Below are 27,196 nucleotides of genomic sequence, written 5' to 3' on the forward strand. Positions count from 1 at the left end.
TGACATGTGTTTGAAACTTGCTATATTAGGTTTAAAAATGACAGCTTTTATTTAAAAAAATGCTATATGGGGGCAGTGGCGTAGGCAGCATTCTCAACCTGGCTATTCATTGTAAAAGAACATAGATATTTCTTAGCTGGGATAGTGTGTACCGTACTACTGTGGCTCTATATATGTATTAACACTGAAAGTATACTTATAGTAGAGCTTTGGCCCGAAATCATGGGTATTCACGTGAATACTTATGAATACCCCTAGCTACGCCACTGTATATGGGCTGACAAAAGGTATATTAGCGTTTTTCCGATTATTGAATTAGGTCTCATAATTTTAAATCAAGCTTTCAGATTTGATGAATTCATATGTTAAAGGAAATTTTAAATTGGTGATGTGTCGTTTGGCAAGAATATCTAAGATTGAAATCTATACCGTTGCCATAGTCAATTGATAACAACGAGGGGGGAAGGAGAAAAAGAAAAAGGTTTCAATTTACAAAAGGTATATTAGCCTCTTTCCAATTATTGAATTAGGTCTCGTAATTTTAAACCAGGAAATTTTTTAAAATAGTGATGTGTTGTTTGTCAAGAATTTCTGACGTTGAAATATATACCGTTGCCATAGTCAATTGATAACAACGAGGGGGAGTAAAGAGAAAAAGAAAAAGAATGCTGTCATGACGGCTCATGGGCCGCGCTTACTCCGGTAGGCGCTGAACCGCTAGGCCTTTGCAGCTTTGGGCGATCACCCATGAGAGAGAGGCGCTGGACCTTTGCAGCCTTTGGGCCGACCATCTGGAGCCCGCGAGTAGGCTAGGCGTTTGGCCGGCCATTCTAAAATGGGGATAGAGATGTAAGAAAAACATTGCACCGACCGACACGCGCTGGTGAGGAGAGAGATGAAATACAGTACACCAACAGTGTTACGCATGTCTCACGCGCCTGTTAACGACACCGATGATATGAATCCTCAAACCCAATGCGTTCCACGTGACGTTGCACAGGCGCCACCGCGCCAGATCAAACTCCCCGGGCGAGTAGGCCAAACTCCACCCCAATCAGTGCGGTACGGGCTCGACTACTGGAAGATCTTGGCTGCTACCGAACGGGACCGCGATGCACCGCTACAGTAAAGTGAAAAGTGATCAGGATTTGCGTGTCGCTATGTGCGGACCGTCCGGGTTCTGCTGTTCTCTGCATCGCTGCATGTGTGGTAGTACTCCTACTAGGAGCCTATTAGCGCTTGGGATTCCCTTGCTGTGGTCGCTGTGACGACGGAGCAGAATTCCCAGACGATTTTGTGTTCTCTGCATCGCTGCATGTGTGGTAGTACTCCTACTAGGAGCCTATTAGCGCTTGGGATTCCCTTGCTGTCGTCGCTGTGACGACGGAGCAGAATTCCCAGACGATTTTGTTCTGTAGGGGTAGCTCAGATGAAACATTTGACTGTACTCCCTCCATTTAAAGTTCGGTAGGGCTAGCTCGGCGATGAAACATTTGATTGTACTCTCTTCATTTTAATTATAAGTTATTTTAATTTTTTTAGAGTTAAATTATTTTATATTTGATCAAAATTATAGAGAGGTTCATAAAAATTTATAGCCCCGAATAGATATATTATGAAAATTTATTTAATAAATAACTGTACTTGTTCGGTATTAGGAATGTTAATATTTTATTGTATAAATTTGATCAAATTTAAGATGCTTCGACTCTTAAAAACCGACGAACCCATCATAATTTTGCCATACTTGGGTGGTTAGCAATAATGCAGGCGTAGAGCTTGGCCCCTGGGGCCCTGGACGCGTCACACAGCACGCCAGTGCCCAGCAGCCGTTCCAGGCTTCCAGCACAGCTCCAATCACTCCGCATGCAGCCGCCGTTGGCTACCGGCCGGCGGGATCGAGAAGCGGCCGGCACCCGGGGGCCGGGGCATGGGCTGGCTGGCTAGCCGCCTGCCGGGACGGGACCGCCGCGACGACAGGGACCCAGGGTCGCCATCACAAATGAAGGGAGCCATTGCAGCCATCACCCACGTGATTCGTATGAGTCCATTCACCGTTTCTCACATCGCACACCCCTGCATAGATAATATATATATACACATATCCTGGACGGCAATTCCGATTATTGCAGGTTTTCTAGAGCTCTAGGCAACGTAGGTTCTGTGATCTATGGTCTATATGATACGTACTAGCACCGTCATGATAGCGTCGGTTCTGTGATGATGAACGTGACGTGCTGGGGTCAAAAAACAATTGGCCGCGTGGTGCACGCTTGAAGTTAACCGGTAGGGAAGAAAGCTCGGCGCGCACTAGGTATGGTGTATGAATGACTACGTGCGATGCATTTCCTTGCTATATTCTGCTTCCGCGAACCCTTTTTCACTAACCCTTTCACCTAATCTTGAGAGTTTGGTGGTTGTACTGAGACGTCAAATTGCCGTACTGGCATAAGCATTACCGACTTTTACAGCTCCATCTATCGGAATGTTTGACACCGCAGGCTTTGGGACCTAACAAAAGCTACAAAAAAAAAGCACAGGGGGTAGCTTGTGGTAGAGTTAAAAAGCGGCTATTGTAGTTGCACCCATAGCTCCCACAAATAGTGCGAATTAGATCCGTATGCGTAATTCTCGATGTAGCTTCTACTATATCTCTGCAATGTGTCGTTCAACCTCGTTCTGTAACACTGTGATAAGCTTTTGTTGCGTTGTCGATCATTTACTTAGATTTATTTTGTACCAGTGCTGTGTTGATTTTTCATGTGCCTTCCTTTACGTGGAGTCTACGCTCTCTTCCTGTGCGAATTTATTTCTATCTTAATATAATGATGCGTACTATAGCTTTTCTGTGTCGAGATTTTCGCTTTCAAATACCTTCTTTTTGTCAATGCACACCACTGTTAACAAGTCAAGAGTAGTTAGGCACTAGTCAACCTCATTTCGCAATAGTACAATCATATGAATTAAATATCCGAGGACCTCCTCGATCGCAATAGTACAATCATACGTGCTAATTGGATGGATGCCTCAAGTAGCACCAGTAGAGAGCTCACCTTTCATGTGCCCCATTTTATTCCGGTTTAAAGTTGGCCCGGGACAAAAGGTTCACCAACCGGGACTAAAGCTCGGTCATTGGTGGGGGGCTCACCAACCGGGATCTTTTATCCCGGTTGCAAAGGCTAGTGGAAAAAAAGACCCTGAGAGGCCTTTTATCCCGGTTTGAAATACCAACCGGGATAAAAGACTCCCTTTTATCCCGGTTTGAAACACCAACCGGGATAAAAGGGTCGAGAGCCTTTTATCCCGGTTTGTAATACCAACCGGGATAAAAGGGGATATTTTATCCCAGTTGGTGTTTCCAACCGGGATAAAAGGATCCCCACGAGTTAATACAAAACGATTACATCCCCTATATAGTTAGATGTACTGTGTAGGTGGGATGGCAAGGAAGCTACACGCGAGGCTGGAGGTTGTGGGTTTGAATCCCACGCAGCGTGCATATTTTGCGTGAAAAATCTTGTGACTTTTTTTTGCAGCGCCTAGCATGGTGACCTATTTTATTGTAGGTATAGTATCTAACTAGTCATGTTCGTGAATCATAGTTTCTCCGTTTTAAATTATAGATCATTTTATTTTTTATATTCAAAACGACCTATAAATTGAGACAGAGGAAGTAGTATTTAACACCGCTCACTTTTTTATTTTTTACCGGAACTGGATTAAATCCCAACGTGAGAACATCACATATGTGTGTACATGTAGATGTGTTTCACGAACCGGAGTGGACCTATTTTGTCCCACTTAGAGACGTGCACTAAACTGCACCCACGTGTGCGTACGAACGTGCATGTGGCGTGTCTGTGTAGTAGGTGCGTGGGCGCGCACCGGAGACAAATGTCGTCCATGCACGGTTCGCTGGCAAGGAGAATAGAGCATGGTCCGTGGTCACGGCCCTGGAGCCCACGTAGGTTGGACGGAACAGAAGCCGGTTCCGATATAGATTCAGTTCAACATTGTTCATACTGCTCTGCAAACCGTAAAGATCTCTAGACGATCATCGTGAAGTCGTAGCTCGGATAAAGCAAAGGTCTCGTCAACGGGCTTGAATAGTATGCACGGCCGCTATATATAAGGGAGATCCCGTCGTCGATCGATTCGTGCGGCGTATACGTACGTACGTGGTGACATCTACAATGTGAATGCACGCCTGCGTGTGGCGTAGATCAGTGAAAGGTAGTAACTTGGAGCAATTTGTGCAACATGCCAACATGCATTGCAAAGAGTCAAATCAACACCTCCGATCACACGTGAAAGAGGGAGAAATCTTATTACAATGCAAGGGGGGAAAACGAACGGGACGAAATAAAGGCACCCGTCCTGCACCCATCCAATCCAATCATATCATCCAACCGCGACAAAGTCCTTGGCGGGTGCAGGTTTGATTAACCGCCGTGATTTAATTTTTACTCGCTGCCTGGACCAGAGGTCGCCTTCGTCACGCTGGTGAAGTTGACGCTGGCGCCGAGCAGCTCCGTGCTGACGGTGGCGGTGAAGGTGTCGTAGCGGAGGAACAGCTCGACGACGAAGAGCCTGCCGACGAGCACCACGAAGTTCTTGCCGGGGCACTGCTTGTTGTCGACGCTGGGGCTCTCGGTCTCGCGCCCGTTGGACCAGTACACGTACTGCAGCAGCTTGCTGCCCTCGTCGCCGACGAACCGGTCGGGCACGAACTCCCTGGCCGTGGAGCCGAACACGCGGGCGTCCTTGGTGGCGCACGGCTGGTAACCGAACAGCATCTCGCCCTTCTTCACCTGGAACACGCCGTCGTGGCTCGCGATCTCCAGGTCCTTCTTGGCGTGGCCGTACTGGAACTTGACGGGCGGGTCCAGGCGCAGCGACTCCCACACCACCGACTTGGTCAGCTCCATCTTCTCCAGCGCCGCCAGGGTGACCTTGCCGCCGGCCTCGGCCACGGCGCCGCGGATCTCCGCCACAAGCCTCTCGTGGAGCTTCTCCCCGGCGTTGGCGATGTTGGCCAGGAGCCCCGGGAAGAGCACCTTGAGGCCGCCGTAGCTGTTGAACGTCGTGGCGAAAAGCAGGTTGTGGCAGGCCTCCTCCCGCGACAGGCCCAGTGTCTCGGCCATGTCGAGCGCTTGCTTCCCGGCGGTCGAGTAGTAATTGTACAGCGCCTTGTAGTCGCCCTTGATGAGGAACGGCGGGAGGTGGAAGGTGTGGAGGAGGGGCTCCTCGAGGACCATGGGGAGGCCGAGCGTGACGAGGGGGTGGAGCTGCCAGATGAGCCACTTGGCGGCCTTGGTGGGCCCGCTGCTGCCGAGGTTGGTCGCCGAGGGGCGCACGCCGAAGTAGGCCTCGCCGATGAAGTCGAAGGAGGTGACGTCGTTGAGCTTGTTGAACGCGGCCTTGCCGGACTTGGCGAGCTCCGACTCGACGGTGGCGAGGAGGGAGGAGAAGTTGGAGCGGAAGGTTGGGATGACCTCGTCCTTGCGGGAGAGCAGGAGGTTGAAGAGCATCTGCTTGACCTTGGTGTGGGTGGGCTCGGAGGGGTCGAGGTAGGAGCAGACGCGGTAGCCGCCGGTGAGGGAGGTGGAGGACATGTAGGTGCCCGTGAAGAGGTTCTTCTTCTCCACCTTGTCCATGTCGAAAAGCACGGGGAAGCTCTTGGCGTCGAGGACGGCGACCACCCGCGGGTCCTTGGCCATGAACGGGCCCGGCGGCACGTTGATGCGCACGACGGTGGAGCCGTAGCGCTCGACGCGGGACTCGAAGTACTTGTCCTGGCCCTGGAAGTAGTAGAAGTCGAGGCGGTCCCGCACGGCGCCGATCACCGGCAGCCCGTAGCTGCCCGGCACCGGCTTCGGGGCGCCGGACGAACCCTGATCGGAGCTCGCCATGGACGTATGGGAAAAACTCTCGCGGCTACCTTGGATTCTCACTACCTTGGATCGATCAGAGCTCGCGCGGCTTATTAGCTTGCGCAAATTTCTCTCTCCTTGTCACTGACGCGATCTCTTCTCAAGGTTTGGAGGGAGAAGAATGGAGATGTGGTTTGCTTCTTGCATTGGGTAGCGGGAGAGGGCGGGGTACAAATAGCCTGGGCGCGCGTGGGAGGGAGGCACGGCAAGTCGCTAGAACCACGTGCGCTAGCACCGATACGTGTTCCGCGTGCCGTGGATCGCAGACGGGATGCATGCCCCGATCGTCCCAGCTACTATTCTGACAGCGGCCGGCCCGGGCCAGGACGCACGCCGCGCCCTTCGTCGGGGGCCGGGCGCGCGGGCTTACCCCACGCGTTCCCCTCGCTAGCGTGTGCTTCCAGCACGCTCAGTTCGTTGGCGTTTGTTCGTGCTTCGTGTGGTGCGGTGACCGCAATGGCGGGGGTCGCGCGGGGCACCCAGAATCCGGGGCGGGTGATGTGAATTCAACCAGGAAAAATCTCTAGTTCATCCAATGAAGAAAAGAGAAAAGTCTCAAGTCGACGGGTGCAAGTTATTGCGAGGAGGATAAGCTAGCGCCGAACGAAAGGTCGTGGTCGGTCTGAAAGTTAAACTATTCATGTACAGTCTGTAGGATCCAAATGGGGGAAGATCATCCACAACTTGGCGTGATTTCTCATGTTCATCCCATGCGTGTCAGGTATCGAGATAACGCAGATTAGTAGGGGATTAATTTTTAGTTTGGATAACATAAAATATTTGATACCAATTTAAAGAACGTTTACGTGAACTAATTATAAACTAATTGTATAAGCCGTGGCTAATTCGCGAAACGAATCTATTAAGCCTAATTAATCCATAATTTGACCATGTAGTGCTACAATAGCTAATCATGAACTAATTGCACTTAATAGATTCGTCTCACAAATTAACCTTCAATTATACAATTAATTTTGTAATTAACCTGTATTTAATATTATATGATAGTCCAACTTTAGTCCGGAACAAACACCCCTAGACTGGACCAACCAAATCTTCTAGAGCTAACCAAATCTTCTAGAACTAAAATAATCGGGGACTCCCGCGCCGCGCACGGATGCACCTTAACAAAACATGATTTGCGACGGAGACGTAGCCTGGCATCTGACCATTTTCAGCCTCTGCATTTGAAAAAAAAAACTAAGTAAACGACGCGCCATTTTTTGAGTTCTACGAGTACTATTCAAAGAAAGACTCTGGTAAGGGGGAGCCATCGGCTTAGTTCAGAGGCATGAATCATGTCCTTACGCACAGTGGTCGAATTTATAAGCTCGGTAGTTTATAAGGGGATTATCTAAATGGTTGATTTGTAGGTGAGGGTGATTGCGAAACTAAGAATTCGAAGGTAATCGTGAGAACACAAGGGATACAAGAGTTTTAAACAGATTCAGACCTCCGGAAAGTAATACCATACGTCGTGTATGCGTGGATTGTATTGCTGGTATGAGATTGGATGCGTTGGGTTGGATCCCTTGGCCGCCTTATATAGACTGATGATCTAGGGTTACAAGTCGGTTTGAATCTAAGCTACTTGTTAGTTACATGGAAAGTAATCTAAGTCGGACTACAATATGCATTCCACAATATCCGAGCAGATCTGGTCTATCTTGTTGCCTTGACGTGTACTCCAAATAACTTTATATTCTCAGCTCGCGCGCTCTGATCGGTGGAGCCACTTGTCAGGTCTGGCCAGTATCTTGGTCGGTAGGGACCCATGGCGTACCCATGGGGTACCCATATCCCTCAAGCCCCCGAGCAATATGTAGGCGAACAAGAACTTGAGGTCATCACTGCGAAGCTTGAAATGAAGTCGACTGAAGCTGCGATGGCATCATGGTGATGGAGAGGCTGCGCGGTGCTCAAAAAAGAAGAAAATCCGAGTGGACCTAGAGCCAACACGCAGAGCGAAGACGAGTGCCGAGTTGATGGATGCTGGCATCCAGCAGGTCGAAGCCAAGGTTACGGAGGGCGTCGCAAGACGCACTCTGTAGAAGTAGCCCCAGAGCATTGAAGCGATTAGGATAATCGGTCCAATGGTCAAAGAAGAAAAAATTGCCGCTTGAAGCAGATCCTAGTGCTTGAGCACAAGGATAGGTGCAGCCACAGAGGCTTGTCAACCAAAAGTACACGTCCAATTCTCTGGAGATAAGGACTCGTGCAATGATAGATAAGCGACAAAAATGCCTGCTCACGGGAGTACTGCACCGTATGAGCGACTTCAAGATTCCTAGCAGTACTTGTGGATCAACGTGAGCATCACGTGAACACTGTAGAGCTTTACCAGTATGGGAAAGCCCTGTCGTGCCCCCTCACGAGTCCACTGTAGCACTTTGGATGTTATCTTGCGACCCGACTATAAATAGACCAACGTTTAGCGCGGAGAGTCATGGCCCAAATAATAGCACCCGTAGGCTTGAAGCTTGTAGTTTTTAATAGGAGTAACACCCGCCCGGAAGCCTGATGTTAGAAGAATTCTCATGAAGAAAACCCGGATGCTCCTTCCGTTCGTAGTCTCTTCGATGAAGTTGGGAGGTAACGATGCTAGAAGAATCCTCGTGAGGAGGCTGTATCGTGAATCCCGTCACTTTGTCCAGGACACCGCTAGGGGAAGTGTTTCGCGCAGCTTTCTTGTATTGTGTTTTTTTCTTTTTCTGCGTTGTAACTTCTTATCCTAGGATGTCGGCTATCTCAGAGCTGTTCACAGTTACTTGTAATATGTATTGCTAGTAATCTTTTCCAGGGAATACAATTATAGCTGAGTAAAAATATATCTCTGGACTTTGGGATACCTGTACGTCAAATTTAGATTTAATAGATAGGCAGGGAGATGCTGATACTTCTATGCCTGTTTTTTCTTTCGAGGTGATTGTTCTAAATTGTTGGATGCCAATCTGATACTCCCTCCGTTCCAAATTACAGCTCGTTTTGATTTTCTTTAGATATGCACTTAGATTGACGCATATATATATATATATATGTATGTATGTATGTATGTATGTATGTATGTATGTATGTATGTATGTATGTATGTATGTATGTATGTATGTATAAACTTAGAAAAGCCAAAACGACTTACAATTTGGAACGAAGGGAGTAGTTAACAACTTGCCTTCAACCTCAACCTTCAGTTACTGATCTTTTTCATCAGCTCATGCTCGTCAACCTCCTGACATTGAAGATCGCTGCGCTCCTCGCCTCCCGCATGCCTACGCACATCCCTAGTGGCAAGGTTCAGTTGAAGTCTACATCCTTTCCTCCTCAGTACCACATAACATATAGGTGGGGCAGCCCTCACCCATCAGGCTAGTCTTTTGGGTTGACATAGGCCTAAGGTCTCATTGTTGTGGGCTCCGGGTTGACCTAGACCTGATGGGGTGTCAGCTCATGAGCATAACGGGCTGGGCCGGTATTCACTGCGCAATCTAACAAGTAGTATTAGAGCTAAAGGTTGGGAAACCTGGAACATCACCAGGGTCACGTGACGGGGGAGCCCGTGCTTCGGAGGGTCACATGGGGTTGTTGTGACTGGAGAGTTGGACTTGGGACCTAGGAAGAGTGGGATCACATGGGTTGCTTACGAGGAAGAGTGGGCCCGATGTGTGATGGGGAGATTATTAGGTTTAGTCCCGCATCGAAAATTGATGGTGGGGGAGCATAACATATAGGTGGGGGCAGCTCTCACCCATCAGACTAGTCTTTTGGGTTAAGTTAGGCCCAATGCCTCATTGTTGTGGGCTCCGATTGACCTGAGCTTGGTAAGGTCAGCTTGTGCGTATAGCGGGCTGGGCCGAAGTCCGCTGCGCACTCTAACATCATCACACCACTACCCTAGCCATGCTAAACTAGCTTCACCCTAATAATATGAATTTCCAAAAGAATATTTACATCTATTTTAATCCTTCAAAATTCATAACTAATTTTTAATTAGTAAAATTATATTCTTTTACAAACTTTTTTTTTCTGAAATCATTGTCTTGTGTTTGTAGCTCATAATTAATTATATTGTAATCCGTGCTTGCATTATGTTGAGGGCCGGAGTTCTAAGCTTCTAACAGGAGGGGAAAAAAGTTGAAAGGGCCTCTAGCCTAGAGCACTTAAGAATCTAGTTGAGTCTAACTTCCCGTACTAGAATAAAAAAAATATGTTGGGGCTTCCCTACTAACTTCGGTAAAAAAACAAAAGAAAAAACACCTTCTTACATAGCGGCATCGTAACCCGTGCGATTGTTTTGGCTTGAGACAAATGAGGGGATCTTTAACCGCAGCTTGAAATTTGCTTCCACGGAGAGTCTAACCGAGGACATGATGAGTGCTACTAAAGCTACATAACCAACTCAGCTAGAGGCCCGTTCGCTTCTAACAGGAGGATCCTGAATACCCCGACTACAATGGAGAGCAAGTGAACAATGACAATGCATCACTTACCATACCATGTCCTACCACATATTGATCCTATTAGACATGCTAGTATGGTTAATTTGCGATTTAGTTTTTATTGATTGCTTATATAAACACTTATAATTGCATTGCCGTTCTGAGCCCCTACATTTCTTTTTGTTTGAAACATGTTTACCTTGCTCACCAATTACTCTAGTTATGCTTGCAGTAGTTTTATTTTATTGCCTATGCTAATCTTGCTTGCATGATTGGTTATGATGGATGGGTATGTATGATGACGATATGAGATGGGTTTGGATTCCTTGTGACATTCTTGGCGCATTTGTGTCTTGGGTGAGTTCATGTATATCTAGATGTACGTATATCGCTCTGTTTGAGAGATGCAACTAGACAAGTTGTACAGTGAAGTATATCCCTAGATGATTATACCGAGACAGAAGCTGCGTGATAGGTGATCCGAAATTCCAAATCCAATAATATAAGTACATCCAATGGTTCGATCATTTCAGCGCGTGCTAAGCAACCGTCGGTGCGGACGTGCGGTGAAGGTTACTGAGTGCCAGGACCGGAAGTTGCTTTGGTAATGCCGGTGAAGGTCACCTTGGCACCGAGCGGATCTTTTCCAACCTCGACAGCGAAAGTGTCGTAACGGAGGAACAGCTCCACGAGGAAGAGCCTCCCGACGAGTACCACCAGGTTCTTGCCCGGGCACTGCTTGTTCCCGACGCTGGGTGTCTCGGTCTCGCGGCCGTTGGACCAGTACACACGTACTGCAGCAGCTTGCTGCCCTCGTCGCCGACGAACCGGTCGCCCACGAACTGCCCCGCCGTGGCGCCGAACACGCGGGCGTCCTTGGTGGCGCACGGCTGGTAGCCGAACAGCATCTCGCCCTTGTTCACCACGTACACCGCGTCGTGGCTCTCGATCTGCATTTCTTCCTTGGCGCGCCCGTACTGGAACTTCACGGGCGGATCCAGGCGCAGCGCCTCCCGCACCACCGAGTTGGTCAGCTCCATCTTCTCCAGCGCCGCCACCGTGACCTCGCCGCCGGCCTCGGCCACGGCGGTGCGTATTTCCGCCGCCAGCCTCTGGTGGAGCTTCTCGCCGGCCTTGGAGACGTCCGCCAGGATCCCCGGGAAAAGCTTCTTGAAGCCCCCGTAGCTGTTGAATACCGTCGCGAACAGCAGGTTGTGGCAGGCCTCCTCCCGCGAGAGGTCGAGGCTCTCGGCAGCGTCGAGCGCCTCCGACGCGGCGGTCGAGAAGTACTTGTACAACGCCTTGTAGACGCCGCTCACGAGGATGGACGGGAGTGGCAACGTGTGGAGGAACGGCTCCTCGATGAACATGGGGAGGCCGAGCGTGGGGAGCGGCGCGAGCTGTAGGAGCAGCCACTTGGCCGCCTTGCTCGGCCCGCCGGCGCCGAGGTCGGTCGCCGAGGGGCGCACGCCGAAGTAGGCATCGCAGATGAAATCGAACGAGGTGGCGTCGTTGAGCTTGTTGAAGTCCGACTTGCCTCCCTCCTCGAGCTGTAGGCGAAGAGCGAGGAGAAGTTGGAACGGAAGGCCGGGACGACGGCGTCCTTGCGGGAGACCAGGAGGGAGAAGAGCAGCTGCTTGACCTTGGCGTGGGTGGGCTCGGACGGGTCGAGGTAGGCGCAGACGCGGTAGCCGCCGGTGAGGGAGGCGGAGGGCATGTAGGTGCCCGTGAAGACGTCCCTCTTCTTGACCTTGTCGACGTCGAAGAGCACGGGGAAGCTCTTGGCGTCGAGGAGCGGGACCACGCGCGGGTTGAGAGGGCCCGGCGGCACGTTGATGCGTACCACGGTGGAGCCGTGCTGCTCGACGCGGGACTCGAAGTACTTGTCCTGGCCCTGAAAGTAAAGTAGTCGAGGCGGTCGCGTAGGGCGCCGAACACCGGGAGACCGTAGCTGCCCGGCACCGGCCGCGCGGCGATGGAACCTAACGAGCTGGCCATGCACGCTGCTACGTGCGTGCTGGCAGGTGAAGAGCTGATGACTCGCAGCTCATACACCCTGTTAAAGTTAGTACCTGTCGTATCGGAATGCGAATTAAGAGTATTAAATATAGATTAATTACAAAACTAATTGCACAGATGGAGTCTAATTCGCGAGACGAATTTATTAAGTCTAATTAGTCTATGATTTGACAATGTGGTGTTAGAGTAACCATTTGCTAATGATGGATTAATTAGACCTAATAGATTCATGTCTTGCGAATTAGCACATGGTTCTGCAATTAGTTTTATAATTAGCTTATATTTAGTCTTTCTAATTAGTATCCGAACATCAGATGTGACACTGCTAAAGTTTAGCAATTAGTATCTAAACACCCCTTAACGGTTGAGAACCTTTTGCAAGGTTTGACTGCGACCAGAGAGAGATGTAGCTATGTAGCTTGCTATGTTCTGCACCTACACTTATCTCTTAGCTTGTTGAGGTTTGGAGACGTTGTTCATGTGTTAGTTGGCTAACGCAAGGAGCGAGAGGGCGGGGTACAAAGAGGCCCGGGGTGGCGTGCTGCATGGCCCACTCTATCCGCGAATGGAGGCTATTGGACTATTTGGTACGTGTTTTGCGTGCCTTCAAGATGCATGGCGTGATGTCCCGAGCGAGGTTTGGTTTCTGGTTCATAAATATTCGGATGCTAATTATGAGAACTAAATATGAGCTAATTATAAAATTAATTACACAGATGGAGGCTAATTCACAATATGAATCTATTAAGCCTAATTAATTAATCATTAGCAAATGGTTACTATAGTATCATATTATCAAATCATGAACTAATTAGGTTTTATAGATTCGTCTCGTAAATTAGTCTCCATCTGTGCAATTAGTTTTATAATTAGTTTATATTTAATACTCCTAATTAGTATATAAACATTCGATGTGACAGGAACCTTAGTAGCCTGAAGAACCAAACACCCCTAAAACAGCTAGCTGCCTAAGGCTATCCGTACTCATCGACTCTATTTCCACATCTTAAAAGGAATATTCTATCCTAGTCATCAAGATTCTCTATTCTATACTCATTTATTCCGCACCTTTTATCTCTATTCCATACTCTATGCCCACTATTCCATATTTTATTCTCCTCACTTTCTCTCTCTCCCCAACTCTCTCTTTCTCCTTTTAGCGTTGCCCCGCTGAAACGCTGGAAGTAGCGGTCCGTGGCCCGCGCGGTAGCGTTCCGCGGCGCATGCAGGCGCGCGGTGCAGCGCATGCAGGTCCCAGGCGCGCATGCAGGCGCACATGCAGTGCTGCGGTGCGGTCAGCCTAATGATCGGGATAGTGGCTTCCTTGGAAAAATATCTTCTGCTGGGCCCTTGTCTTCCATTGCAAGCCTTGAAAACCATGCAAGTAGTCAGGGCACGTACCACCCACAGACGGGTGCCGGCTATTTGTGTACACGTCAGCGCAATTAGCCTCCGTGGCAGTCATTAACTGAAGAGAGAGGGCGTTGCCGTCGTCTCGTTCGTCAACGGCACGCGCGCGTGCTCCGACGCGAGACGCCGAGTCCCGGAGCGCGTTGTACGTCCTGCTCCCTGCCATCGACGGCGGCGTGGATCCTGTGCTCTCGGCCGCGCGCGCGTTTTTCGGTCAGCGCCACAGAAGCGCGCGCTTCTTCCCCCAGATTCCTTTCCGCCATTCTCCTCCGCGCGCTTCTTCCCCCAAATTCCTCTCCGCCATTCTCCTCCGCGCGCTTCTTCCCCCAAATCTTCCTCTCCGCCATTCTCCTCGGCGCGCTTCTTCCCCAAATCTTCCTCTCTGCCATTCTACTCCCAGCGCCAAATAAATCCCCTCGGTAACCACAGGAGCGCCAGAGACCACTCCGGCAACAGCCGAAATCCGGCGCCTGCAGGCTCCGAAACCGTCTGGAAGCTCACCGGCCCGAGCACAACTCAGCTTCGAGGCGCAGCAATCCGCTCTGACCCTCCGAATCGGGAGAGCTGGGGGAATTTTTGCTGTTGGAGTCCTAGCCTTCGGGGACGGTTGCAACCATGCGGCAAGCGGAGAAGCAGCGGTGGCGGCGCGGGATCTGCTCAAGTTCGTTTTGCCTGCTATCATCTTCATCTAAAGAACCATATGTCCTTCAGTTCGTTTTGCCTGCTATCTTGAATCGTTTCTTCATTGTCCTTAGCTATGTCTGTTAGGTCATGGTTGAAAAAAAATTATCAAGTATATTACCTGTTGGATGTAGTGATAGTTGCTCAGTAGATTTGTTAGATCCTTCTTGCTGTTTAGTGTTAGATCCTTCTCTGCTCTACCTCTGTTAGAAAGAGGAGACCATGGGGCATGTCTTATTTGTTCTGTTTTTTATGCATCTTCTGCTAGGTACAAAATGCTAAATAACAGCCTTATGCCTTCTAATGAATCTTTAAAATAACAGCCTATGAGAATTTGAATGGGTAGTTGACAGCTGGAACTTCTGATGTCAAGTTAATATTCAGAACGTTAGCAAAGTGTTGATATTCCTGTTAATAAGACCTGCCTGCTGCTTAGGTTGGCTGTGCCATGCTAAAAGGTTATACGACTGAATGTCTGAATATTCTTATCTGCAACAGTTTAATTGAAAAAAAGAAGATAGGAAAAGAGAGAGAGTAATGGATTGCATTTTCAAGGAATTTGTTGTTTGGAAGTAGTCATGTGTATGGTGTATGGACTATTGGACTTCATGATTTGATTGTATCAGAGGTGATGTCTAATTCATGGGTAAAGAAAGTTGGTGGCAGGTCAGCTTGACTCCTGATGATGGCTTTCAGTTGGGGTCAGTACTACTGAACATGTACAGGTGGTGAAATTGCAATTGAGGCCTGTATGTTAGAAATTGCAACACCTGGAGGCTGGAGATCTCTGCTCTACCGCTGTCAGATTTTTGTTAGTTGTTAGAACTATTACTTCTAATTTTATCTGAGCTGACGGCATCAACTGCATTTTTCTGCTAACACATGGATAAACATGCTTGTGTGAATCTTGTTGTTTCTGCAGCTTGTGTTAATTTATTTATTATTCAGTCATTCAGTGTCAAGAATTCAAGCAATTGCAAGTTTCCTATGCATGTAAATTTTTGCAGGGATAAAAGTCCTATAACCACCTTCTCGCAATTGACGTAGCATTGATGTCCAATGAAGATAAGTTGGAGCATGCAAATACAATGAAGTGTTTGAAGAAGAAATTATTTTCAGATTACAACTGAGGCAATATGATTTCCATTAGCTTGGTAATATGATTTCTGTTGGCTTGGTAAATCTTTGAATGCTACATAATTGTCTGCCGGTCAGTCTTCTCCTGGTGAAAGATTTTTGTGAACTGCTATCTCGTGTTAGTTGAACTCTTTATTTTTGTGAACTGCTATCTTGTGAATGAATGCGGAAACTGCTATCATGCATTCTCTCAATTAAGCACCGAAATGACTACAAAAATCAAGTGTACATTTGATCACCGTTTCTAAGAATCAATTAAATAGTTTGCAGACGTCTAAATAGACGACTCATTGTACAAGCTATCTTTTTAGTTGTTTGTGTTTGACATGGTAAATCAAATAGACAGCTGCTGTCTAAAATGTTATACGTACCCTCATGAAAAATGGCAAGATAATTTTGAAAAACACAATATAAATGCACATATCACTACACATTTATATTTATGAGATTGACAAAGCCACCGGTTATTAATGCCCAACTGTCAATGGGTACAACACACAATTAGCTATACTTAGGACCTGTTTGGTTTGAGTTGCTTATTATAAACAACTTAAAGTTGCTTATTTGGAGTTGCTTATTTTTAGTTCAGCTGTTTGGATACCCTTGCTTATAAACATTGATGAGGTGGATATTGTCATGTTTGCCCCTAATCATTGAGAGAGAGAGGTAGGGCAACCAGGCATTCAATGAGGGCAAGAGATGTAAAGTGCATTGAATAGTCCCCATAAGCAACCATAAGCAACCCAAGAGTTGCTTATTTGCTTATAATAAGCAACCCCATAAGCAAGAGTGATTGGTTTTCATAAGCAACTTATTTACTTATTTGAAGTGCTTATGCATAAGCATGTGAAACCAAACAGGTCCTTAGAATATGAGTCTGTCTCCGCATCAATTGATTGAGATTTTGTTTTTTTGTCAATCACCATTTTCGTCCGTTGGATCGAGATCCAACGATCAGATGTATATCCACCGTATCCTCTCTCTTGCTTATCTTCTTCTCTGTTCCCTGACCCCGACGCAAGAAAGCGAGCGGAGTCGCCGCTGCCCTCTAGTACCGCAACCCGTCGATGGTCTCCTCCCTCCTCTTCTGCCCCTCCTCTCTCTCCTCCCGGACCATGCTGGCTTCATCTTCTTCAACTCCGGTTGTTCAAGTTCCCCCGCAACCTCCACCTTCCTGCCTCGGCTCTGGCGGCGAACCACCGCCTCCGCCGCCATCCACGACCGTTGCCGCTGCTAACTGGTTGGCTCTCGACGCCCCCGCCGCCTCCATCGCCCACCGAGGGTCCCCCACCGCTCGGCTCCGGCAGCGCCATCACCACCTTTGCTTCCCGCCGTCTCTACCGCCTCCACCGCCAGCCGACAAGTCGCCCAAGAGCTTCCGCTACGGCTAGGGAATTGCGTAAGCCCCTAAACCCCCGAACTTAACCCCAAATCCCATCTCCATTCAATTTCTAATACAAATTTGGGTGACCGATAAATATGCAAGATCTCAGTCAATTGATAAGGAGTAAAACTATATATGTCCATTCAGGCCGCCCGGCTCAATCCGGCGCGGGCTCGGCAAGGCTTGTTAATTTTCGTGTCGTGACGTGCCGTGCCAGCCCACGGGCTGCACCGACAGCCCAAGCACGGGTCTGCAATGCCATTTCCATAGAGGCACGCGAGGCACGGTGGGCCCTTGCATCGCCGCCGCTGTCGGCGTCCCTTGCACCGCTCCCGCCACTGCCGGCCTCCCGTGCGAGCCGCCGCCACTCCCGTCCCCTCGTGCCGGCATGAGCCGCTGCCGCTGTCAGCCTCCTGCGCCGCTCCCACCGCTCCAGCCCCTCAGGCTGCCGCCGCTCCCAGCCTCCTGCGCGAGCCGCCGTCGCTCCCGGCCCTTCGCGCCGCCGCCGACTTCCCGTGTCGCGCCCGCCACTACCGGTCTCCCACACCGCGCCCGCCGCTGCTGGCCTCTTGCACCGTGCCCGCTGCTCCAGCCCCTCGGGCTGCCGCCGCTGCCGGCCTCCCGCGCGAGCCAACGCCGCTCCCGACCCCTCGCGCCGCCGCTACCGCCGCTGCCGGCCGGAGGGGAGGTGGAGGTTTGGGGAGGATTAAGGCATGGAGCCATGCGAGAGATAGGGGAGGCGGCGTTGGGCAGCAGATAGGGTCACAGGGAGAGGAAGGGGGAACGGGTGAGAGTTAGCAGGATGTTTTTGGCCGGTAGGGAGGAGGTTAACGGCCCATTTCGGACCGGCACATTAAAATCATGCCGGGCTGGGTCGCCCGTCAGGCCGAGGGGCAGGCCCACACCAGCACGAGCCATCAGGCCAGGCTAGCCTCGAGCCGAAGAGTTACGAGCCGGGCCAGGATAAAAAATTGGGCTTCGTGTTGGGCTGCGGGCTGCATGGACATCTATAGTAAAACTCCTAGAATATATATGAGAAGAATGCACAGATTGGCAGGTTCCACTGCAACTAACATATTCCCTCCATCCTATTAATAATAATCTGATCATTTTTGGGGTGTTTGGATACCCCTGCTAAACTTTAGCACCTGTCACATCGGATGTTTGGATACTAATTAGGAGTATTAAATATAGTCTAATTATAAAACTGATTGCACAGATGGAGTCTAATTCGTGAGACGAATCTATTAAGCCTAATTAGTCCATGATTTGACAATGTGGTGCTACAGTAACTATTTGCTAATGATGGATTAATTAGCCTTAATAGATTTGTCTCGCAAATTAGACTCCATCTGTGCAATTAGTTTTGTAATTAGCTCATGTTTAGTCCTCCTAATTAGCATTCGAACATCCGATATGATCCTGCTAAAGTTTAGCACCTTGTATCCAAACACCTCTTTAGAATATTTGACATACTATTAAACATGCCACAAAATTTCAATTGAAACCAACAACTTTACGTCTCTTTGTTCTTTGTTCTCCTTGCAAAAGGTTTTTTAAAACCTCGTGAGATCTATGTGCTTGATTATAGCATGCATACTATATGACACTAAACTTTTTTTTTCTCATAACTTCTCATGGCTAGCTAATTATATTTTGTGACACATGAAGAATCTGGCCAATAAAACACAATTTTGTGCACGTTGCATGTTCCAAAGTAATTAAATATTTTATTTTTTTGCTTTAAAAGTTTGACGAGAACTCTTTTCTGAAAGAGCAAGTGTCAATGGCTAAAGGGAGTATGTTTTTACCAAAACTCAAAATGAGAGACCTGCAAATTAAAGCGAGACAAAGCTGCTTGGTCGATCAATGGCTGTCTTAAATCTTAAGCCGCAGCAAACTACTGGATTGTCGGGCAACAATCGGCCACTAGCGGGAGCCGAGCGTAGCTCGGTTGGCCAATTGCATGTGTATGTTCTTTCAGAATGCCGAGACGACCCAAACGTGCAGTATGCATAACATTTTGTTGCATGCATGCGCCTACGCGTGATGATATGATTGGCTAGAGGAGGGGTAGTTACCACGTTCCACATTGTAGGTTCAAATTGCAGGTCATTTTAATTTTTCTAGATTCATAACAAACTACAGTTTGAAACGGAGGAGCAGCCAATCCCGTTCGGCCACAGCTATAACGCTACTCAACTCATCAACCACCAATACACAAAAGTCTTGAGAGCTGAGAGCATGGCCAAAATTGCCGTCGTGCTTCGACGCGGTCTCGTGTCCGACCGCCACCCGATTTCCGCGCGTGAAACACAAACTCGGCGGTAGCCGGGAAGCCCCCATCTGAACGAAGGCCCCGCATCCGGTCGCATCAATTGCCGCGCGCCGTGCCAGGGGGATGGAACCCGGCCCGTGGCCGGGAGCCCGGGACCGTGCCGTTCCAGTTCACGGTGGCAGATACGGACCTTTGCTTCCAGGCGGTTTTGGACCATTGCACTCACTATATTTATATTTGGATGCAAGCGCGACATGGCGATGCGAATTGTGATGCAATAATGCCCGGCCGGTTGCCTACTCAGGACCGCGCCGCGCGACCCGAACGCTACGTTATTGTTCTTTGATATGCTCATACAATAAGCGTATATATATAAATATATGCATGTTCCATTTGAGTATATCTGTATCCGATAGCACAGGCAATATTCTGGTGAGTGGGAAAATACAAATACTACGTCCCCGTGGAGCCTGCTGCTGCACGGAGGACTGATCTGTACTGTACAGACACTACTAGAGAACTCGGTATTAGTACCGGTTCGTAGGGTACATATCTCCCGAAAATGCATCCGGGATTAATCCGTCGAGATAAAGGAGGGTCTTTTATCACGGGTCCCTCAACCGGGATGCCAGACTCCTTTTAGTCCCCCTGGGAGCCCCCATTGCGCGTACAAGTCACGCGATTTTTTACGCGAAATATGCGCGTGCACGGTCCATGAGATTCGAACCCATGACCTCAAGCCTCGCGCGTAGCTTCCTTGCCATTCCATCTACACACCACATCTGTCTATATAGGGGATGCTATACTTTTGTATTAACTCATGAAGAACCCTTTAATCCGGGTTGGTAACACCAACCGGGATTAAAGACCTCATTTAATCCTAGGGATAAAAAGGTTCGAGGGATAAAAAGGTTCGAGGGATTTAGTCCTTTCCTAGCCACACATGGGGGACCCTTTTTATCCCGTTTGGAAATGGGTCCGAGGGCTTTATTCTTTTTTCAACCACCCGTGGAGAACCCTTTTACCCCGGTTGGAGTTTCCAACCGGGACTAAAGAACCCCCTTTTATCCCGGTTGTTTTAGTCCCGGGTGGTAATACCAACCGGGACTAAAGGGTGACATTTTAGTCCCGGTTGATCTTACCAACTAGGACTAAAGGGTCCCTATGTGTGCCTGAATTTTTCAACCGGGACTAAAGGATCCCCACGGGTGGCTGATTTTTAAACCGGGACTAAAAGGTCCCCTTTAGTCCCGATTGAAAATACCAACCGGGAGTAAATTCTAGCCTACCGTGTTTTCTCCCGGGACTAAAGAGGGAGGATCGAAAGTCAGTTCTCTAGTAGTGAGATACAAGATTGTGGAGTCTGCTGCTGCTGCCAATTTTGGGAGGGAAAAAAATTCAAACACGCATGCTACTACCTACTAGTATACGTATGTCTGCCTGGAAATGAGCACGTACGTCTATTTGCACGCGCTTTTATTTAGACGTACGTATTCAGCAAAGAAATGGACACCTTCTCGATTGCGTCTGCAATGGAAAAGTAGTATGTGCAAAAACAACGGGGCAAATTGGATTCTTTTTTTTGCAGGCAAAATGGATTTACTAATGCAACTCTCGCTTCTTGAGAACCGAGAAGTCAACCAATTTTAAATTTAACTAAATTTATACAAAATAGTACTAACATTTACGGTATAAAATAAATATCAATAGATTAATCATATAATATATTTTCATACTAAATCTATTTGGAGACGTGAATGTTAGTATTTATTTTATAAATTTGGTTAAATTTAAAACTGTTTGACTCCTCGAGAAGTGAGAGTTGTATTCTTTTTGGGACTGGGACGGAGAGAGTACAGCAACAAAACAACAAGGGCGACTAAATGACATTCGCTACGTACTGTTCTACATTGATATTTGATAGAGACGTCGTCACTAAAACGATCTCCAACAGTCTGTGCTATCCCCAGAAGAAACTTGAGCACAAAGCCACCATGCTGTATGCTACTTCCTCTTCTGTCTGACTATTCATATTTGCTACAAATATTAAATATTTATATAAATAAATAAACATAATGCAAAGTACCTCTGATGGCAAATCTATCGGCACCCCGGTCACGTACTGATTCCAAAGTATTAGCCCGAATCCGGTCACGTACGGTGAGCGATCGATATACTCAGATACTATACCTGGTATGAGGACGGAGCGAGACTAAATCTCATTTACAGATTGTCCCAAATCAAGGGGAAAGAAAGAGAAAACGAGCAATTGATGCCCAAGAACAGATCAAACAACTAATCGTCCTAAATGTACGAGTATATATCTAACTAAGCTAGCTGATACTTGGAGTACACGTACTGGAGAAGCAACCAGATAGCAATGTCGTCGTGTTTCAGTTCAGTGCTGGGAGCGATTGCCCAGCAAGCTGTTGGAGGAAGGGGAGCTCCTGTCGCTGAACCACCTCTCGTGCACGGACACAGGTGACTCCGCCGCGTCCTTGGCCGTCTGATCTTGCACGGCCGAGGAATTGGCCGCGGCCCTCTCCCTCTCCGTCCGGCTCCTGCCGGCGCCCCACGACCTGTCCGTGCCGCGCGTCGACGCCGCGGACGACGAGCAGATCGACGACGACGTCGACATGAACGCGGCGTCGTCCGCCGACGGCGCCCACCCGCTGCGCTGCACCTGGTCCAGCTCGTCGGCGACCTCGGCCATGGACGGCCTCATCTCGCTGTGGAACGCGAGGCACCGGAACGCCAGCTCGGCCACCTTGTGGATGGAGGAGAGCGTCCACGCGTCCCGGTGCGGGTCCAGGTACGGGTCGACGATGTCGTCGACGCGGCCCCTGCCGATCCTGTCCACGGCGAGCTGCGCCAGGTTCACCTCGCTGGGCGGCCGGTTCAGGTCGACGGCTTTCATGGCGGTGATGATCTCCACGAGCACGACGCCGAAGCTGTACACGTCGCTGCGGTCGGAGAGGTGGAAGTTCTGGTGGTACTGCGGGTCGACGTACCCCGGCGTGCCCTGCGGCGCCGTGGAGATGTGCGAGGAGTCCCCCAGGGACGCCTTGCCCAGCCGCGACAGCCCGAAGTCGGCGACCTTGGAGTTGTACTCGTGGTCCAGCAGGATGTTGCTGGACTTGACGTCGCGGTGGTAGATGGGCGGGTCCACCTCCGAGTGCAGGTACGCGATGGCCTTGGCCGTCTCGGCGGCGATGCGGAGGCGGACCGTCCAGGGCATCGCGGCGGGGCCGCGCTCCCGCTGCAGGTGCTGCGCCAGCGTGCCGTTGGGCATGAACTCGTACACCAGGATCTGGTGCCCCTGCTCGATGCAGCAGCCGAGGAGGCGGACAAGGTTGGGGTGGCACACGCACGACACCAGCTTCACCTCGTGCATCACGCAGCCGAGCCCGGCGTCGTTGTCGCGCTGCCGGATCCGCTTCACGGCCACGAGGGGGCCGTCGCCGAGGCGCCCGGCGTACACGGTGCCGTAGGCGCCCGTGCCCAGGCGCTTGGCGTCGGAGAAGCCGTCGGTGGCGCGGTCGATCTCGCGGTACGAGTAGAAAGGCACCGCGCAGGAGGCCTCGGACAGGAGCCGCTTCGTGCTGCGCTTCGTCCGGATGGACGCGGACCGGCGCTTCAGCAGCTGGTACACCACGCAGGTCACGCAGGTCACCATGGCTCCAAACACGATTCCTGCGCAAATTCACGGTAACGTCAGCTCGAGCTCGGAAAATGAGGCCCAGCCCAACCTCGACTGCTCGCTTAAAACAGAAAAGAGGCCTGCCGTTACCCAATCCGATTATTTTACACTACACTGTTAAGATGATTTGGGCCTTCCGCAAAACAGACAATGGGCCTGATTTCAGATAAGAAGGTTGGAGCATATAAATGAATTTGAGGCCCATGTCTCCTATTTCGTACGTACTCAACAACAGGCCGTGTGGTTGAATGTCCCATGGGCTTTCCTCTATTTTATTTTCTTCTAAACATTTCAAGCTCAATTTCTTGATGTATTAAGTCAAACTCAAAAGAAGTCTCAATGTATCTAAAAATGCTAATTTTCTCGATGTTTGATGCGCTTTATGCATAGACGCCTCCACCTCCATGTTCCAAGAGGTCTAAAATCTAAAATGTTTCAGTGAATTTTGCTACTAATATGCACTCACTTCAGCTCAACAATGGTTACAGTTGTATTGTACGATACAACCTCCACTAAAATAACTTGAAGGTCGTGGTATGAACTGAAGCTAGGTGAAAAGATACTTTTGCTAAGACAACAAAAGTTTTCTGATATGTGGATGTGGTGTTGTGCAACTACCATTGAAATGCTAAATATCAATTCGACCACATTTAGACAAGCTTAGGTATATCAGAGGTATTATTTTGAATTATCAGTTAGTTCTTATGGATAACTTGTATTACCTGCCACAAGAAGGGCGATTTGGGCCGTCTTTCCACAGTCTTCTGCTAGGTATTTTGAAGGATTGCACCTGGCGTTGGGCACTGAAACTGAAACCATTGAATCAAAGCGTGAGATCAAGGGCAATATGGAGGAAATATAAAAAGGACCTGCAATTTTTCAAACTTAATTTCACACGAATTTCACGTAGCTTAATATGCAATTTGAAGGACTGTGGTATCTGAAAAGTAACATGCGCAAGCACAATACCGGGCATCAAAAGTTAGACAAAAACAAAAAATCTATGGCAGCATTTGTTATATCACCATCTAACCCGGTGCCATTTAGCATCGGTGCTGAACTGCTGATGTATACAGTCCCTCCCCATTTGATCTGCAGGTTTGCACTTTACATGCCAATTTGTTTCTTTCCTAAACGACTATCCAATTGCAAAATGTATCAATCCACCAACGATAATCGTTTTAGCAGCCAATTCTGAAGTACATTATTGAATGCTAATTGCTTCCAGTATGAGTTATTGACAATAGGCCCCTTCAGAAATGTACCAAGAACGGAGGCAGAGATATTTATCAGCCAGATTTTCTTAGTAAAGTTGGTGGGCTTGGTTTGATTAACCGTGTTTGTGGTTCATCTAAAAAAATGCACATGGTTTGCTCAAACGACGACGATTACGTCTGGTTGATGAGCGGAGCCAGCCAATGGTCCAAGCCATTCTGGTGGGGCGAGCAGGCGAGCTGGATGCATGAGCGGAGTCAACCATTCTAACAAAATCGCTAGCTCGCATAATTTGACTGACCAATTCAACCGACGACGCACGAAATCGAGGAAAAAACAGTAATTAATTGAGTACCGTGCAGTAGCGTGCGATGTACTGACCTCTCCGGCAGCCGGTGCCGTCGGGGAAGCCGTCGCCCTCGAACCCCTCGATGCAGTCGCACCGGAACGCCTGCCGGGAGTCTGGAGTGCTCACCGCGATGCAGTTGGCATTGGGCGCGCAGCTGCACGGCCCGAGCATCCACCACTCCAGTTCCATCACGCCCAGCAGTATCGCCGGTGTAGGCGCCGGAGAGGCCCAGTAGCTCGCCGCCGACACCAGGCCGATGCATTCGGAGCCGAGCGCCCGTATCTCGGTTTTGTTCAAGAAACGGTTGCCGCTGGGCGGATGGACGCAGCTGAAGTTCTCCGCTTTAGCGCCGTGGAAGCAGTGGGACGAGCTGTGGTTGAGGTAGGTCGCGGGCGGGACGCTGCAGTTGTTGGTGCGCGCGGCGAGGTTGCACGAGCTCACGAGGAGCGCGTTCTGGGGACCGGGCGCGTAGTTTTCCGAGAAGAGCTCCTTGACGGAGGCGTTGAGCCGGCGGGAGCAGTCCGGGAGGAGGGCGAGGAAGAGCGCGCGCGCCGTTACGTTGGACACGAGCAGGCCCAGGCCTCGCTCGGCCCCGAGCCACGCGGTGCCGGTGCCGTTCTTCTGGTCGTCGCACCCCAGCGGTATCTCGCAGCCGGGGGAGAAGCCGAACGGGTACTGCACCGTCAAGCCCCCGCAGCTCCGCGCGCAGCTCCCGTTGCCCGCGGCTGCCGCATGCAGCGGCAGCACCCACGGCAGGAGGACCATCAGCGCTGCCGCCACCGCCGCGGTCCGCATCCCGCACCCAAGCAGAAGCTTTGCGAGTACTCCTACTTCTTTGCTGGCCGGCGAGCGCGGCGTCTCATCCTAGTCAAACAGGGCAGGACGCTGCCGCGGGGGGCGAAGCTTTGGTTTGGACACTGCCGCGGGGGGCGTAGCTTTGGACAAGAGGCGTCGATGGGTTTGGTTTGGCTGAGGCGCGCTTGGCTTGGAGCCTTGGACAGGTGCGCTTGCCGCCGCGGCTGCTGTCTTTGTTTTTGGGGCTCCTTGGCGCAGAATTCCGCATTAAAGCCGGGGCCATTCGGACCAACGACCAACCTACTCCTACCACTACTGCTATGCTACCGCCGCCGCTCCAGTCCTGCCCCATTCTGTACTGCACACGCAGCACATCGCTGGGCCCCGCCCGAATGTACACCTCTGCTCCATCGACCCGATCACCACGGGCTCCGTCTTCGTCTCCTCCTCGCCTTCTCGGCGTCTTCTCCCCGGGGTCGTGTCACGTCGGAGGAATGCGGGGGAGCCGTCGTCATCTGCCGGCTCGCTGGCGCCCGTTCCCACACGGCCCCGTAAAGATCGCCCTCCCGTCGCGCTCACGGCTCGGGCGTCCGCCTCACATCGCGCTGCCTGCGCGCCGTGGTGGCCGTGGACCGGCGACCTCGAGACCGCGTCCGTTCCAGTTCCGTTCCACCCTCTCCACATACACATGTCGCCCACCACCACTTGCCGATCCGCCCGCCAGCGCACGGAACGGAGCCGACCTCATCCATATGGCCATCTCGAGACGACAGCCCACGGTCAGACTCAGATTCAGACGAGACCAAATGGAAGAGAAGAACCCACAGCGATTGAAAAATCTTTCGTGTATGGAAAAAGAAACTGACGTGCCGAGGTTCAAAAGTCCATGCGGCAGCTTAGATTACGAGGTGAGTTAGGTAGCAGTAGTTGGATTACGAGCAGGCCAGCGTTACCAGATTAGTCGATGCTCCTGTAGCCCGTACAATACTCCTGTACCTAGGCCGAGGCAATATGTTAAAGTAATCTTGCCCTGAGCAATTTCATATGTACAAGTTTGGCTAAAACTCCATAACGCAAACTGTGAAAGCATATCCACGTGCAATGTGGAGATTAAGGACATATAAGACGGACGCTCGTTCCGATGAGGCGACTATCTCAACCAAACCTGACAACAGGTCCGTGATAAACAATTCTCCTGGCAGCCTCGGATCTTGAATTCTTGAGCGCCAACAATGTATCTTGCCAAACTTCAGTATACATTCCTCGGCTCGGTCAACAATTCCAGCTGGTTCTGTCAAATTTGCGTGAAAACAAGCCTACATAGAATCAGTTAAATGGAAACCAAAAGGAAACAGCATCTAATGCAGGTGTAGACTCAAGGTTCAAAAAAACGCTAGGCGCTAGGCAGGCGTTAAGCCACTGATTAGCGCCCAGGACGCATAAACGTAGATTAAACGTGCTTAAACGTTTATGTTACTGTAACAATATTAGTAGATATAGCTTCATAAATACGAAAGAATAAACAGAAAAGGCCTCAACAGCCCACTATTCTAGCGCAGCCCACTCAGCCCACTATCATTTTCAAGCCCGCTGGCCCATCTAAACACCATATCTCCCTGTCCATACCTTAACAGGCAGCCGGTTCCCATCGGCCGTCGTCTTCCTCGAGCAGCCGCCCGCCGCCTCCTCGCCTCTCCCATCTCACGCCTCCCTCTGCCATGTTATTCGCTGACGCACAAGCTTCATCCTCTCCCCGCCTTCCCCTCCACGGCGCACTGCCTTTGTGGCCCCTTCCGCCTGCACGCGCCCGGCGCCCCCTTCCGCTCCCTTCTGCTCTGCCTTCATGGCGCACCACCTGCGGG

General features: G+C 50.0%; 2 protein-coding genes and 1 pseudogene across 2 annotated transcripts; all 3 read right to left on the reverse strand.

The window, feature by feature from the left end:
- Positions 1-4,250: 4,250 nt before the first annotated feature.
- Positions 4,251-6,094, reverse strand: LOC117839469 (allene oxide synthase 2). The gene has a single exon (XM_034719803.2). It carries the CDS (start codon positions 5,910-5,912, stop codon positions 4,464-4,466), a length of 1,449 nt encoding a protein of 482 aa, XP_034575694.1. The 5' UTR covers positions 5,913-6,094; the 3' UTR covers positions 4,251-4,463.
- Positions 6,095-10,831: 4,737 nt separating this feature from the next.
- Positions 10,832-12,379, reverse strand: LOC117837100 (allene oxide synthase 2-like; annotated as a pseudogene).
- An 8,985-nt stretch (positions 12,380-21,364) lies between these two features.
- LOC117840542 (wall-associated receptor kinase-like 14) lies at positions 21,365-25,658 on the reverse strand. Its single transcript, XM_034721056.2, has 3 exons — positions 24,572-25,658; positions 23,698-23,784; positions 21,365-22,968 (listed from the first exon to the last, which is right to left on the reverse strand). The coding sequence occupies exons 1-3, from the start codon at positions 25,332-25,334 to the stop codon at positions 21,674-21,676; spliced, it is 2,145 nt and encodes a 714-aa protein (XP_034576947.1). The 5' UTR covers positions 25,335-25,658; the 3' UTR covers positions 21,365-21,673.
- Positions 25,659-27,196: the final 1,538 nt, after the last annotated feature.

Source organism: Setaria viridis, chromosome 9, assembly GCF_005286985.2.
Source record: "Setaria viridis chromosome 9, Setaria_viridis_v4.0, whole genome shotgun sequence".
Lineage (NCBI taxonomy): Eukaryota > Viridiplantae > Streptophyta > Magnoliopsida > Poales > Poaceae > Setaria > Setaria viridis.

Bases quoted from the DNA above. Each gene is read 5' to 3' on its own strand.
- LOC117839469 (XM_034719803.2), bottom strand. From the start codon at position 5,912: ATGGCGAGCTCCGATCAGGGTTCGTCCGGCGCCCCGAAGCCGGTGCCG.
- LOC117840542 (XM_034721056.2), bottom strand. From the start codon at position 25,334: ATGCGGACCGCGGCGGTGGCGGCAGCGCTGATGGTCCTCCTGCCGTGG. The intron at 23,785-24,571 runs GTCAGTACATCG...CAATGGTTTCAG, and splicing joins CGGCACCGGCTGCCGGAGAG to TTTCAGTGCCCAACGCCAGG. The intron at 22,969-23,697 runs GTAATACAAGTT...GAATTTGCGCAG, and splicing joins AATCGCCCTTCTTGTGGCAG to GAATCGTGTTTGGAGCCATG.